At 38.1% G+C, this 17,445-nt stretch overlaps 1 protein-coding gene and 1 long non-coding RNA gene across 3 annotated transcripts in view; one reads left to right on the top strand and one right to left on the bottom strand.

Moving 5' to 3' along the window:
• Window positions 1–11,893, bottom strand: part of LOC135222670 (protein unzipped-like) — a 261,762-nt gene extending 249,869 nt beyond the window's left edge. The window contains exon 1 of one of the 2 annotated variants that reach the window (XM_064260827.1): window positions 11,423–11,893. Coding sequence is in view for 1 of the 2 variants with exons in the window: in XM_064260837.1 (XP_064116907.1) it covers window positions 11,423–11,432 (10 nt within the window). In the remaining variant the exon portion in view is untranslated. The remainder of the gene's footprint in view (window positions 1–11,422) is intronic. The other variant, XM_064260837.1, reaches the window with a different exon arrangement.
• Window positions 1–17,445, top strand: part of LOC135222687 (uncharacterized) — a 370,412-nt gene that overhangs the window by 274,734 nt on the left and 78,233 nt on the right. The gene's annotated exons all lie outside the window — the stretch shown is intronic.

The following is a 17,445-nucleotide window of genomic DNA, read 5'->3' on the forward strand; positions in this document are numbered from 1 at the left end:
ATACACATATATATATATGTGTGTACGTATGTGTATGTGTGCACATACTGGCCTATAAACAGTTGCTACCATCGCCAAAGCCCAGACTGGAACCGGTCACAATACATCATTCAACAGATCCTGTTGCTACCCAACTTTTGCCACCTACCCTTTTATTATTTTGTATGATTTTTTTATTTATTTTTACCCTCTGAATCTTTGCCACATTGAAATAAAAATTTGTAAAAAAAAAAAATCTTTTATTCTCGGCTCCAGCAATTACCATCACAATTCCGATCCCGTTATTTGCCATCCGATTACAGTGATCCCCGAAACGATTTTGAGATCGCTATTCACATCTTCGCTACAGCTGATCATATTCCTCATCACGTAGTGAGGTCCGTTCGATCTGTTATTCTCCGGCATTCTGTGACACGTCTTGTGCATCTTGCAATGATTTCCCGCAAGCTGTAGACAACACAGGCCAACCTAACTCGTCAAATAAAAACTCCACTAAATACAACCAAAATACATAGTTAATATAGTTGCTTATGAAACAAAAAACTACCTCTAAATACAACCAAAATATATAGTTGATATAGTTGCTTATGACACATATAACTTCCTTTTAATACAACCAAAATATAGTTAATATAGCTCTTTGTGGAACATAAAACTACCTCTAAATACAACCAAAATATTTTGTTAATATAGCTGTTTATTAAACATAAACTTCCTCTAAATGCAACCAAAATACAGTTAATATAGTTGCTTATGAAACATAAAACTTACTCAAAATACAACCAAAATACATAGCTAATATAGCTCTTTATGAAACATAAAACTACCTCTAAATGCAACCAAAATATTTAGTTAATATAACTCTTTATGAAACAAAACTTCTAAATATAACCTAAATATTTAGTTAATATAACTCTTTATGAAACATAAAACTACCTCTAAATACAACCACAATATAGTTAATACAGTTATTAAACATATATAACTTTAAGTTTGGGAAGCTGAAATACCAGCAAATTGTATGCAAATAGATACTGGAATGATTATGAGTCTACTTTACATAACCTACTCCTGTTGTATGCTGGTTTGAGGTACCGACTACATCAGGAAATATAAGTAAGCTAGTCATGAGAATTTCATTCATCTCCCAATAAGTGCAGACCGATAAGCGTGAGTGAAACAATAGAATAACTAAGCGCTGGGACCTATGAGGTCATTCAGCGTTGAACCCGAAATTGACAGTAAAAAGGTTTGAAAGGCGTGACAGGCGGAAACCCTCAAAGCAGTTGCACAATGAATCAAGTGTTAGGAAAGGGTGGAAAGTAAGACGAAAGAAAGATATTACGACCAGGAGGTAAAGTAATAGGAATGAAAGGGGTTGCAGCTATGGGCCGAGGGGACGCTGCAAAGAACCTTAAAAAATGCGTACAGTAAACCGCATGGCGCATGAGGTGCACCGACAGCACTGCCACCCTACGGAGTTGAATGAAGCATGAATGTTGCGAACTCGTAAAAATAAAGTCAATAAACAAATCAAAACGTCCAACAATAAGAGAATAGCTAAAAAAAAAAAAAAAAAAAAAAAAGGCTACTCAAAACGTCCAATGATAAGAGAATATATGGCTAAAAAAAAACGCTACTCAGAACGTCAAGCAAAAAGAGAATAGCTAAAAAATAAATAAATAAATAAATAAATAAAGAACTACTGTACAGATATCGTCGATCCTCCGTACCTATCTCGGCTCTAGTGTTGCATCCTCCTTTTTCCCGATGTGTGCAGATTCCACTTGGCCCTTTGGCTTTGCGTTCCTTCTGTCTGTGAGTTTCATTTTTCTTCTAGAGTTACTACACGTTCGTTCGACTTTGCGGCTTCATCTGGTCTGAGCGTATTCGACTGATAAAGATTTAATTCTTTTTAGGCCTTTTTTTCACCTTCTGGTTTTGTTTGGTTTGGTATGATCTTTGTGGTGTTTGTTTCCCGCGTTCGATGCAGACCCTTCGGACGATAAGTAACTTTGCAACAATTTGTTACTTCTGTAATGATTTACCGTGTGCCTTCATCTCTGGACGTAGCTGCTTTGTCTGAGCGGATTGTTCCTGCTACACTGGCAGAGAGGCTTTGAGCTATATCTGGATATTCCGCACACATTCTCGAGTGTGATTTCTGTGAGTGCGCGCGTGCGCACTCTACATGTTACTCTAAGTGAAGATTTAAAAGGTGCCTGCGTGAGCTGGATTTCCCAAGATCTTGTAGCAAAGTTATGTTATAACATTTGCAAATAGATAAGAAATCATCCCCTGCATTCCTGCTTCAAGTTAGATGAACGGCTTCGTTAGGCTTATGACTACAGCAGGATTTGTGCGTTATCCGTTATCTACGCTGTTATTCTTTTATATCATTATTTTATTTGTAGACTCTAAGACAGAAGGTTTACATATAAAGTTATGTGGTCTGTTCGAGTGGATTATGGATTACAGTTTCGCGTCACTGCAAGTATTTGTGGTGGCTGTCTCGACCTCCAAAATATATACGTTATTCTTGTCATTATTCCAGTGAAAGATCTTGTACACATTATACAATTTGGGCCGAAGGCCAAGCGCTGGGCCTATGAAGTCATTCAGCGCTGAAAGGAAAAGGTCTAACAGGAGGAAAACCTCGCAGTTACGTTATGAAACAATTGTTCGAGAGCATGAAAAGTACAATGGAAGAAAGAATATGAATGGAGGTACAGTAAAAGGAATGGAAGGCGTTGCAGCTAGAGGCCGAAGAGACGCTGCAAAGAACCTTCAATAAGGCCTACAGTACACCGCTTGAGGTACACTGACAGCACTAACCCCTTAACGGGATCCAGTGTAGGAAGAATGAATAGCCAATAAATATGAGGAATGCCTAGGATTTCTGAATGGTACCAAACGCTCGAGAAGAAACACAGTCGAGAGTAAAAATGAATAAAGCCGTCGGAAGAAACCTCTCAAAGAGGAACTCGTCATGCAATTTACTATCAGATCCTGATCCAAATCTCTGTCTCTTTTCCGAATACATGCAGCGCACCTCGCAGATTCTCCTTTGTGAAAAGGTCACTCAACAATTCCCAGGAGGCTTTAAAAGGAAACCCGCGCATGAAATTATTCTTCGTTCAAGAAGGTCGAATTTCCAATGACTTCTTCGCCGCCTTCGGACGAGAAACGAAGAGAGGAGGAGGAGGAGGAGGAGGAGGAGGAGGAGGAGGAGATATGATAAATGGGCCTCTTGTTTCTTCTTTTACCTCGGCCGCACTGAACCGGATCTCGACTTACTCTAAAGTTTTCGCCTTCCTGAAACGACGTCGATGCAACAGTACAGCTAAAATCAAACATCGACAGAGGCACATAATTAATGATGCATGCCGGGTAACCAGGGGCTACCAATAGACAAAGAAAGAATGAAATGGGATGGAATACAGATTTTAGGACAAAAGCCAAGCTCTGGGCCCTATGAGGTCATTCAGCGTTGAAATGGAAATTACAGGTAGAAATATTCAAAAGGTATAACAGAAGGAAAACCCTGCCAGTTGCACAGTGCAACTAGCAAGATCGAAGAAAGGGAATGTGAACGGAGGTGCAGTAAAAGGAATGAAAGGAGGTGCAGCTAGGGGCCAAAGGGACGCTACAAAGAACCATCAGTAATGCCTACAGTTCACCCTATGAGGTGCACTGATTACACTAACCTCCCCCTACGAGAGATGAAGAATGAATGATAGTTTTTACTTGAAATCAATCGCATTCATATTTCAACTGATGAATTAAAATTGAACCCAGAATGAAGAAACGTCCCCACACAACCGGGTGCGCGCGCGGCGCGCAGTAAGATACGGAAGCATACTTTGCGCAGTAAATGTATTTCACCCGTTCCCACATCGTTACAACCAATACAAACCAGAATCGCATATAACCCCGTCACCAAGGACCTTATACTTCTATTGACAAACGACAAAGGCATGCAAGATTCATACAATAAGCCCAATTTCTCCCGAAAAGGCTCCCACAACGAAACAATAAACGCATCGATCGCTCGAATCAAAAAAAGAATGGCATCAAATCCTCCGTCCTAGCCATTGCAAACAATCCATAATAATGATCTCCATTGCAGCTAAGATCAATATCTGGGCCCTCAATCGCGCCCCTTTCTTCCTCTTCCAAAGGACACGAATCACTCCTGCTAAGCTATGCCCTATCACCACTCCACGTAATCTCCATTATGAACTGTCCTTAAGCCGAAGAGAGAGAAAAAGAGAACCACGGCCAATTACACTTCAAAATGCCCCTCTACTCTCGCACCAGGCTAACCCCCGCCCCACACGCCCCCTACTCCCGAGGGGCATGCCTCGTGACCTAGACAAAAGGTTCTTGCTGGAATTAAGAGGTTTAAGGGTGAGACGGGACTTTGCCTGGTTCCTCTTTTGTACGAATATATATAATCCATTCCAATTCAGTACGCCACCCCCTTACCAGTACAATCCCCCCACTCTCTAATACAAGCAACATTCCCACCCACCCCATGTATCTCTCTCTCTCTCTCCCTCCTCTTAACCAACTCGGATCATCGATTTCAACTGTTGCAAAATCAATTGTACCCAGCTGCCCTACACTAGTTAACTGGCTTCCACGCCATCCTCACTTCTTTTTCTTCTTCTTCATGAATCATGACAAGAAATAGAAGCTCTTTTTCGATCTCCTGCATTTTCTCATTCCCTTACCCACAGTTAAATGCGTTACAAGATAAATTTATGTTAATCAACATTATATGATGTTCCTGTGACCCTACGCGAATGCTATTATTATTATTAGGAAAAAGGTAATGAGTAAATATAGTACTTGTCACGCAAACTATCTTACCTAAATGTTTAGATAAAGTAACTTAACGAGTTTTCTCTTAACAGCTTTATCTGTGTGAGAGAGAGAGACGAAAACAATTACACCGTAGTATTCAACATAGCCAGTTTGATTGCGTGATGAGAGAATATTGCCCACATATATACACAATCGATTATGAATGCAAAAAAGCTCAGTATTACACGCTACATTACGCTCACCATTTTTCCTAGCCTGATTACGCACAGCCTGTGAGTACATCCTACTCATTCGAAACGCCCCCTTACCACCCACCCCTCAAATGTGTCAGATGTGCTTTTTGGGCCTCTTCAGAAGTGCTGACCTTTTCATCAATCCATTAGTCATTCCGCTGTTCAGTTCTCTTCATTCGCATTTATCACACCGAACGGATCCATCTGTATCCATTTAAACTCACAACTTGGTGTCCTCAGCAGGATTTCATGGTTGTGAATGTCCCGCGCTTCCAAGCCGATGACAACAGTCCTTACAAAATTTCTGAATATTGGTGTGTACTGGAAAAGACGTGGTGTGTTCAATGTTGTATAATATATACGCAGAGAAGATTTATTCAAATTTTGTTTTATTTACAAAACTCAACCACTGCAGCAACAGGGGATGAATCTATTTTGAGTAGTACCAAATTGACAATTTTGTGTGTGTGTTTTTTAAATGATGTAAGTTAAAGCAACAAATAGTTGCTCAAATATATTCGAGCGCAGTGTAAAAGCCTCCACGTTCGTGACTCACCAATAATAATGTCTACAGCTTTAAGGAAGAAAAATGGCACCACGTCAAAAAATAATGGACCAGATAGCTCTAAACCTTGCAATATATATATAATATATATATATATTTTTTTTTTTTAATTTAATTAAGAAGAGAATAATAGATATATATATTACTAGAAAAACCCATCAAACTGTCTATCTGAAATATCCTAATTCAATAATAATCAGTCACTTCACCGTCAATTAAATAACTTATAAAAATTCAGCCTTTTAAACAGTACATACTACATACTACAACATATAAGGATACATATACCACACTTTACATAACTTACTAATACTTAAATTTCTAAACTATTCCCTACCAAGGTTATCTAGCTAACTGCCCTCACTCTTCTTCCACTCATCTTACCTATTAGCTAAAGAAAAAAAAACCGCACACACACACACACACACATATATATATATAATATATATATATATATATATAATATATATATATATATATCTCGCACATTATTCGAGCTACAAACTTCCTTTAATATCTAATTCGCTCTACCTCGGAATTAATATATTTTCATATATGTAAACCGAAGGGGAATTTTCTAGTGATAATTAGATATTTTAAAGGACATTTGTAGCTCGAATAATTTATATGAATCACGGTGATGTGATAATATTCATATATATATCATCATATATATATACACACACACACTTACCTAATATATATAAGTATATATATGTATATACTTATATATATAAAACTTCGAACTCCAGCTGCAAATAAGAAGGCGGTAGGGCCCATATTTTTCAGCGAGAGAAAGGGAGCCTGGAGTTTATTACCGACCCCAGGGCCTTTGAAAAGACAAAGTCAGAAATAGCAAGACGACGACGACGCCGGCACTGCCCACTTGCAATCTGATGACAAAGCAGCCCCTTTCTCAGAAGACTCTCCGCTCCACTGAGCATCCATTACATTATCTTTCTATCTTTATTCATGGGTGAAATAAAAAGAAGTTCATTTCGATATATAGCCTATGTATAGTCATTTCATCTGTTGGGTCTATTATACATTTCCAACATTTCGTTTCAAATCACACGTTTCGATATAAAGATATTTCATCTGTTTAGACTTCTGTTCCAACATTTAGGTTTGAAAAAAAGAGGAAGAAGAGAGAGAGAGAGAGAGAACTGAAAAATTTGAGAGGAGAGAGAGAGAGAGAGAGAGAGAGAGAGAGAGAGAGAGAGAGAGAGAGAAGAGAGAAATATATATACTAAGCGCGGTATAAAAGGGTAAATTCACGGACAAATTCAAGTTCATCAACGTCACTGCACGACAGTCACCTCCCACGAATGCTATCATCATTAGGAAAAAGGCAAATCAGCATCAATGCCACTTGGCAACTGAACTAAATTCAAGGCATCTGAACAATGGCAAGGGAACAATTTGACTTGGGGACAGAGTAGGACAATACACCCAGAATGTAGGTTAGCCTCAGTGAGAAAAGAAGGTGGGAAATGAAGGAATGTATTATTTTAAATGTTAACGGGCTGCTCTCTTCCCGAAGTTGAGCAATATTCTGAAAAGCAACCTAGACCTGGGTCAACTTTCTTGCTCAACGCCTATTGTTCAATTTGCCACAAAAGTGATGGTTTTGGAGGATGGCACAGAAGTAGAACAGAAGGATAGAATATAGAGTAGGACCTATGAGGTCATTCAGCGCTGAAACAGAAATTGACAGCAAAAAGGTTTGAAAGGTGTAACACGAGGAAAACCTCGCAGATGCACCATGAAACAATTGCTAGAGAGGGTGGTAAAACGTTAAGTAGCCCCTAGACCGATAATCAACCTAGGCTATATAGTAAGCCTAGTATACTGCCATGACTCATTTCTGCCGCAAACAATACATGTACCATACTAAAGAAAGGGATGGCGAAGACTTCATTGCGGCACTATGGCCCTGGTCAAGCCAGTCGGGATATTTAACCTAATTTTCATTGTAGAAAAGCACTGCATCTTAGCAATAGTCCCTAATGTAGCTAAGTACACAGATATCTGATAAATACTTGTCTCACAACATGGTCTAAGACCAAGGGAGAATTACATTTACATAGCATAAAAAAAGAAATAAAGATTCTACAAATTTTACTGACAAAAGTAGAAAAAAAAAACGCACTAGCAGAGAAATAGCTGATGCAAACATCACAGCATAAACTTTCGGCTGGCTGAAAACAAATGCAGTAAAAAAAAATAATCCCCTTGATGACTTCAAAAACAAACCACACGAGAACTACGACCAAAGAATGACTCATTAAAACTCATAAGACGTATCAACGTAAACGGATGAAATGAATCGAGAATACATGAAAGAACCACAAAAACCCTCCAATTCCTGGCACGCAGCTCACCTTCAAGAAGCCTTTCCTTAATAACCCGACGGGAAAACCAAAGGAAAACCAAACTAAAATAAAGTCATGGAGCCCCAGGCATAAAAAAAAATCTTAGGGGAAATCCCGTTCCAATAGGCCTACGGCCAATCCAGTTACGCTGGAAATTCACACCGTAGGCCCATTTCTCTAAAACATACCATTTGCATATTTAGTAAATTTCGTTTCATGGGGAAGTGGCAATGCGGAAGGACATTTCCTTTCTTTCTCTCTCTGTCTGTCTGTCTGCCCCCACCCCGGGCCCCCCTCTCTTTGAAGTGGTCGGTGGGAAGGGGAGGGGAACAAGAATGGAAAGGCTGCTGAGGGGAAGCCAAAAGAACGGAAGGGAGGGGAAAAAGAGCAGAATGTCTTCCGATCGTGGATGGAATGAAAAACAGATTAAAATATAAAAAAATAAAAAAGCGTGTTATTTACTAAAGAGATTTTTTCCCACTCCCCGGGGCTTAAAAAAGTAACGAAAACTATGGCGAGAAGAGAGAGAGAGAGACAGAGAGACAGAGACTAAAATCTTCCTAGTCTCAATACCAGCCAAAAACTTCCTAAAGGGAAGACAGAACACATCTGATGTTCCAACTTTAAACGCGTGAAAAGAGAAACGAAAGTATTGGGGAGAGAGAGAGAGAGAGAGAGAGAGAGAGAGAGAGAGAGAGAGAGAGAGAGGGTAGGCTTTTGATGCACCAAGCGACCAGTAATCCACGACTGGCTTAATGGAAGTCTCCCATACAAATTACATTCACCCTCCTCCTCCAGGCTGGTTTGGCAATTGCTGATTAAATCACTTCCATACATTTGTATACGGGTATCCTTTTATTTCTTACTTTATTTTCCTCTGAGATGTATTTATCACCGTCATTTATTTTCATCTGAGTTGCACTCTTCTTCTCTCCCCACTGGTCTACTTCATAAACCTGTTTATTTTTTGTAAGTAAACGGCGTTGCTGACTTGTTCCATATGCATGTGCGCACAGTAATAATAAAGTTATTATTAAAATACGTACTTACGGTGATAACCTCATACAATTAATGATTATTACATTCCAAGTAAGAAGTACTATTACAGACCCCCAAGCAAAAAATAGTAACACTTCATGCAATCGACCGGAGGGTGATTGGTAAATGCAGGCTTCATTACTCCGATTTTCAACGCCAATTACCCAAAAACCCCATGCAATCTTGTTTTGGAGGGAAAAGCACGCGAATCCTAATAGACATAAGTAGTACTATACATCCACACAGACGCACTTGAAGTTTTGTCATTCGCGAAGCCAAGCCAGGATGTCTGTTTACAGACACATATATACGCAGAAATGAGAAACGTTGATTATCCTTTGAATGAGTCTATGTATCTGAATATTCTCTAATTTAGTGCCTCAATTTTTCATTATGCTATTGCAAGCTTAAATCTCTCTAAACACCTACGGAATTGTGATAAAAGACTTCGTCGCGTTATGGCTCTCTCTATAGGAAATCAGTCTATTTCTTACAGACGTAGAAAAAAAAAAGCGCTAGTAGGCCTATGTACTCAGTCGTGAAAAAATATTACAAAATGTGCTCAGCAAGGATGCTCAATATCGGTATTCATACAAAAAAAAAAAAAAAAAAGCCGAATAGGTCCCTACTTATTCAGCAATAAGAGCCCTTGCAATTATTTTCTATTCGGTGGGAAACTGTCTTTCTTCAGCAGCTGCTGCGCCAAATATATATAGGCCTATCAAATGTCATCTCTGAGTCGCCATACCCCGCCTGGAGAAATAAATTGCCTACGCGTCACAAAAAGAAATAAATAAAGAAAGAAAAAACTGAATAACGGATAACTAATTGAAGTAAAGATTTAGACAAACGATTTCATAATTAATGGTATGCGATATAGTATAATAGTACCATAATTTATTCTCCTAAACAGTACCTTAATCAAAATTTAGTATATGGTCCTACTATTTATACATGTATCTGCAATACTCGTTTAGGTGTTATTAATGTGCATATATAGTTCATGGAATCAGTAGAATTAAAATTATAATTCATACACTAAACAATATTCAAATTGACGGCCAGTAAAGGGTATGATAATCAATATGTTTAAATACAATAATCTTGCAGAACGTCAGCATAAATTAAAACAACAACATAAAAAACTTAGATAGCTAATAGTGATACGAAGCATGACGCAACCTCGAGCAAAGCAAACAGTGTGCCGTGGCAAGGCTTAAAAAATACTACTCTCTTCATGAGCATTGCAATTACAGAAATGGAAGGATGACCATCCATCGTTGTCATGCACCCAACTCACCCTCCTGGTTATAAGATGAGAGAGAGAGAGAGAGAGAGAGAGAGAGAGAGAGAGAGAGAGAGAGAGAGTACTACTACTGCTGAATGCAGTGGTGGAGACAAGGAGGAAGAAGGTCAGGATGTGGTTTATCCACCCCAACCCCCCTCCCACCACCGAGAAGTTAAAAGCGCCCTCAGGGGTCACTTGTACACGCCGAGGAGGTTGTATCTTGGGGAACATTAAGAATCACCCGCAAGTGCTGCGTACTATAAGAATCGTGCCTCTGGCGTGCATGGACAAATAGGCGTAGGCGTAGTATGTGTTTAACCACATACTGTGCATGTCACGATTCCATAATAGCCTATCGGTATAATGACTGCAATTTCTCAGAATGGGTCTTTGATATACATTTCCATGCATCAAACAAAGCACTTCCAGTCACATCAGTGGAATCACATTCATTTCGAATTTCAACGATCACACGCGCTTTGGAGCCACACATAACCACCTGATATGCTTTGTATATAACCAACAGGCTAACTGAAAAGAAGTTATACTTGACGAGCCTCTATTATTTAGATTAACCGAAGTTAACAGCAAAATGCGGTGCAATACCAGAGCAAACAAGTTCTCATTGGCTATATATTTCCGAGAATTGGAAAGCAAACCTCACCTTCAAATCAAAATTACAATGCTCACTGATTTGTATGGGAGAATGTCGGGACAATGACGTGCGGATTCCATAAGTGCATCCAAGTGTAGTCATTATCATCCAGCCTTGGCGCAGTAACGCAAGAATGTAATTAACAAAACAATTAACGAGTCAAAGCCCGCTTTCTCTTTTATGCATTTGCTCTTACACTGCGGTTGAGTAACTGCTATGGCTAACTGCATATTAGTCTACGCTACTCTTACATTCTACGTTACTTTCACTAGACTAGTTTTATTACACATGCCAACTGACTTAGGCCTACTTGAATATTTGTTTCATAAGCTATAATAAATAGAAAACCTAGTCTTCGTTACAGAAATACGCCACAATTAAAACAAACGCCAAACTAACGCAAACTTTGCGCAATGCAGAAATGAAAACAAAACTTACCTTTTATCATTGTGGAGAAGGTCTAGGCTATTCCAGCACAGATCTTGATTTCTTCCAGATGAATTGTCGTAGAATTTCAACGACGTGTAACTTGCTAAAACAGTCGCAAGCTTTACGTCTTAATCGGAGACGTAGCGAAACGCTGCAATTTCCGCCAAGCGAAACACGTCACAAAATTTTTAAAAAAATTATTCAAAATATATGACAAAAATTGGAGACAATACTGCAAAATTAAACGCAATCCTTCACCACAGGTCTCTAACTCCCCCAAGATCCTATACTTCGAAGGAAGTTACGAGGGACTTCTCGTAGCATCCACAGACAAGAGTAAAAGGCGCTGCACTGGAGCTGGGGTAAGAGAGCACCGCACGTTACCGCGTCAACTCTGGAACTAACGATATGTTGTCGCCTGAGTCTGCTCGTAGAGACCGTCGGCGACTGTGCGACCTGCGACTGACTGTCTGAGAACAGCAGGCCCCTGCTGCACCAGGCTGCTGAACTCTCTCCCTCTCTCTCTTCTTACTCTAATACTTACCAAAGCTCCCCCCCATCATATTCTACCCAATGAATATATTATAAAAAAAAAAAACTAAAAAAAACTTTTTATTTTTTTTTTTATTTTTTCTTCAAAAAACCAAGGAACCAAACAATCATTAAAATATTTACAAACAGTTCTAGACGTTATTGCCGGTCAAATCTCTCTCTCTCTCTCTCCTTGGCCGCAAACACTCGCCTTCACCTCTATACAGGAAAGTGATCGACCATACAATGGGGACAACCTAATTCAGCGCGTCATCACTGGAGAACTGCTAAATGGACAGCCGGCGCGCGTTGGGCGTTATGAATGGCCTCGGGAATAAATACGGAAAAGGGCGTGGGTGTAATTACTTTACGGACCTCCTGCCGCGTCGTCACAGGAGAAACAGGAAGAAAGTAGCAATTCCCCGTTTTGGGGGGGAAAATTATGGTTCGTGGCTAACGCTCATAAACAACTGGAATTTAAACGAGACGCCGTTGGACGCGTAAAGCGCGGGAAAGTGATTCGCTAGACCTAATATTTATCCAAGAAACCGGTTACCCCTCAGATTTAGATTTCAGGGCCTTTAATTACATGTGGTAATGAAATTAGCAACATATAAGAAATTTGATGGGATTAATGGTGTTTTTTTTGCCGATTTATATTGCAGTTTGACATAGCGGACGACAAAGCACAATAAATCTTGTCTCACCATCTATCTCTGTTCTTCTAAAATGTTTACAGTCTTGTTTTAATAGTGAAACATTGAATGTGATATGATTATGGCATTAACAAGAAGCACAAAACTAGACATAAATAACATTACATATTCCATTCCAACGAGAGATAAACGATTACTCATTTACCAATCAGGTATTTGGAATGAGGAAAAAAGACAAATGAAACAAAGGAAATACATTAAACAAAATAAAAATAAATATAATAATAATATAAAAGAACTTTATTCACACCAACTATAGCGAACAATTTATCAAGCAGTAACCAGCAATAATCGTCACAAGGCAATTAACCAAGAATCACCCAAATTGCAGTTAGGCATATGATTCAGCAACAGTACTGTGTAGCGGTAAAAGATGACCTTTTCCGGTTCTTAGCAAATGTCCAAGGACGAAGTTGCTATACTCAAGCCCTACTATTTCTTGACTCTTAACTTATTCTGAATGGACTGGTGGTTATAGTTCGACTACCAACCAGTAACCTTACCATTACCACTACGAGTTCAACACCCACCGCTGCGCCAACAGCCCATATTCGAGAAGTGGAATCAACCTGGCTGGGAGGGCACCGCGGTTCAGTAGTGAAACGGTTACATGTGATAACAGGATAGGTCCGAGGGTCGCTCCCGGGATACCGCTACCAACTACACCGTCGTTTCTATGTCGTAGAGTGATAAACATTTAGGCTTTACAGTTATCATCATGTTTACGGAAAATGGTCTTTAGACAGTAAAGGAGTGCATAAATATGTTACATTTTACCGATGGCTGAATGAATTTAAAATTTAGGCGAACGTGGATGTCTGTGTTGTGATGTGGCAACATTGGCGGCGTTGCTTGCACCTTGCAGAGTACAGAGCCCTCATCCTTTCTGGGATTCGCGGATATCGAATGTGCTTAGCGTGGTCGAAGCTTTTCATCGTTCGTCATCTTCAGAATGGTACAACGCTGTGCAATTTATAATTGCAGAAATCGACTCAGGATACCTGCAAGAGAAAATGGAGTATGATCTCACAGGTACGCAAAGTAAACTGAATTTTTAATACCCAAAATTTTGAGCCGGTCAGGTACATATCTCTGTAGCAGTGAATACGCTATCTCTGTTAACATATAATTTTAGCTCGTTATTGTGGGACATAAGTGCAGTGGTTATTTCATGTTCGGAGCATCATTATAATATTTATGCCATATAATATAAAGCAAAAACAATCTTGTTATTATAAAAATGCCTAGTAGTAAGTAGATCTATAGATTGCTGGTTGTGTCAAGAAGTCTCGTCTATGATGCGTTGTACCGCTGCTCTGTTCTGTCGACATGACAAACCTAGCAAACAATTTCTGTTATTTGATTCAAAGTAAAAATAGTTGTATGTTTAATGTGTTACAAAATACTGTTCAGTTTATTAATTCATCAGGCGATAAGTCTCATAGATTTGTGACAGCGAGAAAATGACCAGTAGCTTCAGGCTACACATATGCCATCAAACTATTCATTTAATAAAATGCTTTTTAATAAAAAAAAACTTATTTATAAAGAACATTTATTTTCGAATATAACAACGATCGAATCTTCATGACAAGAAAACCTTTCTCTAGGAAAAGTAACAAAAAGGAAAGGAAGTTAAGCTAAGCAAACGCTAATTTAACAATACTCTGTACTCCGTATCATTACAAAAGAGAAAGAATTGGTTAGGCTAATGTTTTCTGTTGTCGGTTTGTTTACAAGACGCTGAGCATGGCGGGAAAAAAATCCTATTTCTAAACGTGTTTTCAAACCTTTCGTTAAACAATGCTCCCGGAAATACTAAAGTAGTTAGAAATGCTAAACAAATTGCAGTTCGTTGAACAATTCGATAGCGCCCTCGCAGTGATACTAGCAATATTTTGCTTGCCGTGAAAATGTTCTACGGTTGGTAGGCCTGGAAGCTATTGTTTATGTTAACATATGTCTCGTTTTGAACCTATGGCAATGGTGCATAAGGACAATAGTTGTGTGCTTGTAGCATTTATATATATATATATATTTAATATATTCATATATATATATGTATTTTATATATATAAATTTATATATATTATATTTATATATAATATATATATATATATGTGTGTGTGTTTTTGTGTGTGTGTTTGTGTGTGTGTATGTATGTATGTATGTATGTATGTATATAATATATATATAAGTTTGTCTGTGTGTCAGGGAACGGTATCCGCTGTGTTTTCTCTGTAGTTTTTTCCTTTCGTTTTCATCCATTTCTTGTGTTTTCCCTACTGGCAGCGTTTCCCATCTGCGTTCTTTATTCGTGTTTCAGTTTTTTTAATTGTTTGGGGTGTCATGTTTCTGTAAACATAGCCTCTCTCTCTCTCTCTCTCTCTCTCTCTCTCTCTCTCTCTTGGTATCGATGTAGTATACACGTGTACTATATACAATGATAGATATTTATACGAAAAGTCTTTTTATAAAATTTTTGTGTTATTGTTCATTCATGTAATTTAGTAAATTATGTTTACCATTATTTAAAATTTATAATATTTATTTCTCGTCTTAATCGAATCTCCATGTCCAGCAGAATCGTAGCTATTCCAATCGATCATCCTAGAACTGCAGCGTCATCACGATCAATTCATATTACTTTCGTCGTTGTGTATTTTATTGATGTTATTGATATAAGTTTTTGTATGTACTGCTGTTTACCCTATTTTCGATTGCTGACATAAAATAAAGTCCAGCTATTTTCTTTTTGTCTATAGTTTGATTTTTTTTTCAAAGGACGAGAAAAAAAATATTTTTAACTGACCGCTAAAGACATGAATTTCGATGATGCATTTCTTTGCATACTCTCAACTGTTGTTCACTATACATGCATGCATACACGGACTTGCATGTGTATACATTACGCGCAAAAAAAGTATAAATGTAAGAGGTATAGGGACTTGATTACATCTGTATTCAACCGAAATCTATCATAAGCGAAAACGAAAAGGACTGAACAGTGGAACCAGATTACAAGTGAATTACCCCTTAAGCAAAATGATCAGGTAATTAATAACCTAGATGAGAATATAAGCAGGTCTTTATATGAAGTTATTGATTTTGAGAATCATTTTAAGTCTGTTTAAATTCCGTTCATGAAAATTATATATTGTTATTTATTAATAGTCATTAGATTTATTTAATGGTCATTAAATTCACTAAATACATGTAGAGAGGTATTCACACATACCATTTTTAGATAACCCAATTTTTAACATTATTTGACATAAAAAATACGAAGAAATTTGGTCACTTCTGTAGTAAACAACAAGATAAAATACATTTCATTTGTATATCCACTGGAGCCTTGAGCGAGGGAGCCTCTAGATCACAGCATCCATCTTTGAGCCAATATTGTTTTTTCTTCTTTTATTTGCAGCAAGACTAATTTAGCCCACCTAATATCATGCCTCCTCTTCTTCTTATTCTCCTTTCCTTCCCCTTCTTCTTCTTCTTCTTCTTCTTCTTCTTCTTCTTCTTCTTTCCTCTCGGTTTAAAGTAAAAAGATGATAAACATCTCTCAGGATACAGCACCAACGAATGGACCGACAGCTCCAGTTGTTATTTGCACCAACAATTCATCTTTTGCAATTACCTCCATTTAAAGGGCAAATTTAAGCAAGTATCAAGGACTTTCTCTCTCTCTCTCTCTCTCTCTCTCCTCTCTCTCTCTCTCTCTCAAAGTTACATTTGCTGAAAGTGTTGAGTATGAAAACCAGAAAAATAATAATAATCCTTTCTCTCTCAGTTACATGAATATGACTTTTGAGAATGATAGGTTGTATCATCACGATGATATACAAAAACTAGCTTGTTATTTTGTGATGTATTAAGTTGTCCTTGTGCTGTAAGATCTAATGTAAAAGAGTGTATGTATTAGAGAGAGAGAGAGAGAAAGAGAGAGATCTCGCATCCGCTTGTAAGTGAATTCTTGCATCTGTGTAAGTGTCAACAAAGAACACATCGTCCTTGGGGTTAAACAGTAGAGCAAGTCCATTAAAATCTTTGTCTTCCACATTTAAAGGACAAGGACGCGAGTCTGTTGTCGCAGGAAGATGAGTAAGAATTTTTTATAAGGCATTCTTTCAATATTAAGAAAAATGGCTACATACATAGCGCAGTTTATGTTACTTTTTTATTCATTATTTTTATTTTTTTAATTTTATAACATTTTTTCATTTTTCATTCATTTAATTTTTTCTGAGTCCGATGGGAAGGGCCACCCACAGCTCTAATCTCGCCCAGACACAACGCCCCCTTCCCCACCGTCCCTTCCCCCCCCTCACAAAAAAAAAGTAATAAATAACAGTATGTTAGGGAATATGTGCCTTGACAGGTGTTACGAGGCTAGACTTCTTCCCCCATAAAAGGCTCATCTTGGTGTTGTGTTCCATATCTCTGCTTTATTTCTTTGAATGCCAGTTGCTTTTATACCTTATTCGCCCTCTTCTTTAACGAGAAATAGATCTGTTATATTTCGTCCGTGAAAAAAAAATAACAAAAGATAAAAAAAAATTTGATTACCCTCAAAAACTGAAAGACCATAAAATCGATATGTGAACAACAATTGCCTTTTGGAAAAAAAAACTCGGCACCAAAACTTTCATTCTTTTCAGAAGTCTATATTTTGTTTTTGTATTACTCCACGGAACGAAAGATTAACGCAAACAATGTATATCTACACATTTATACCAGAACTGTGTCAGAGCTGACACTTTTATGACCTCAGTGAATACA

Source organism: Macrobrachium nipponense, chromosome 20 (assembly GCF_015104395.2).
Source record: "Macrobrachium nipponense isolate FS-2020 chromosome 20, ASM1510439v2, whole genome shotgun sequence".
Taxonomy (NCBI): Eukaryota; Metazoa; Arthropoda; class Malacostraca; order Decapoda; family Palaemonidae; genus Macrobrachium; species Macrobrachium nipponense.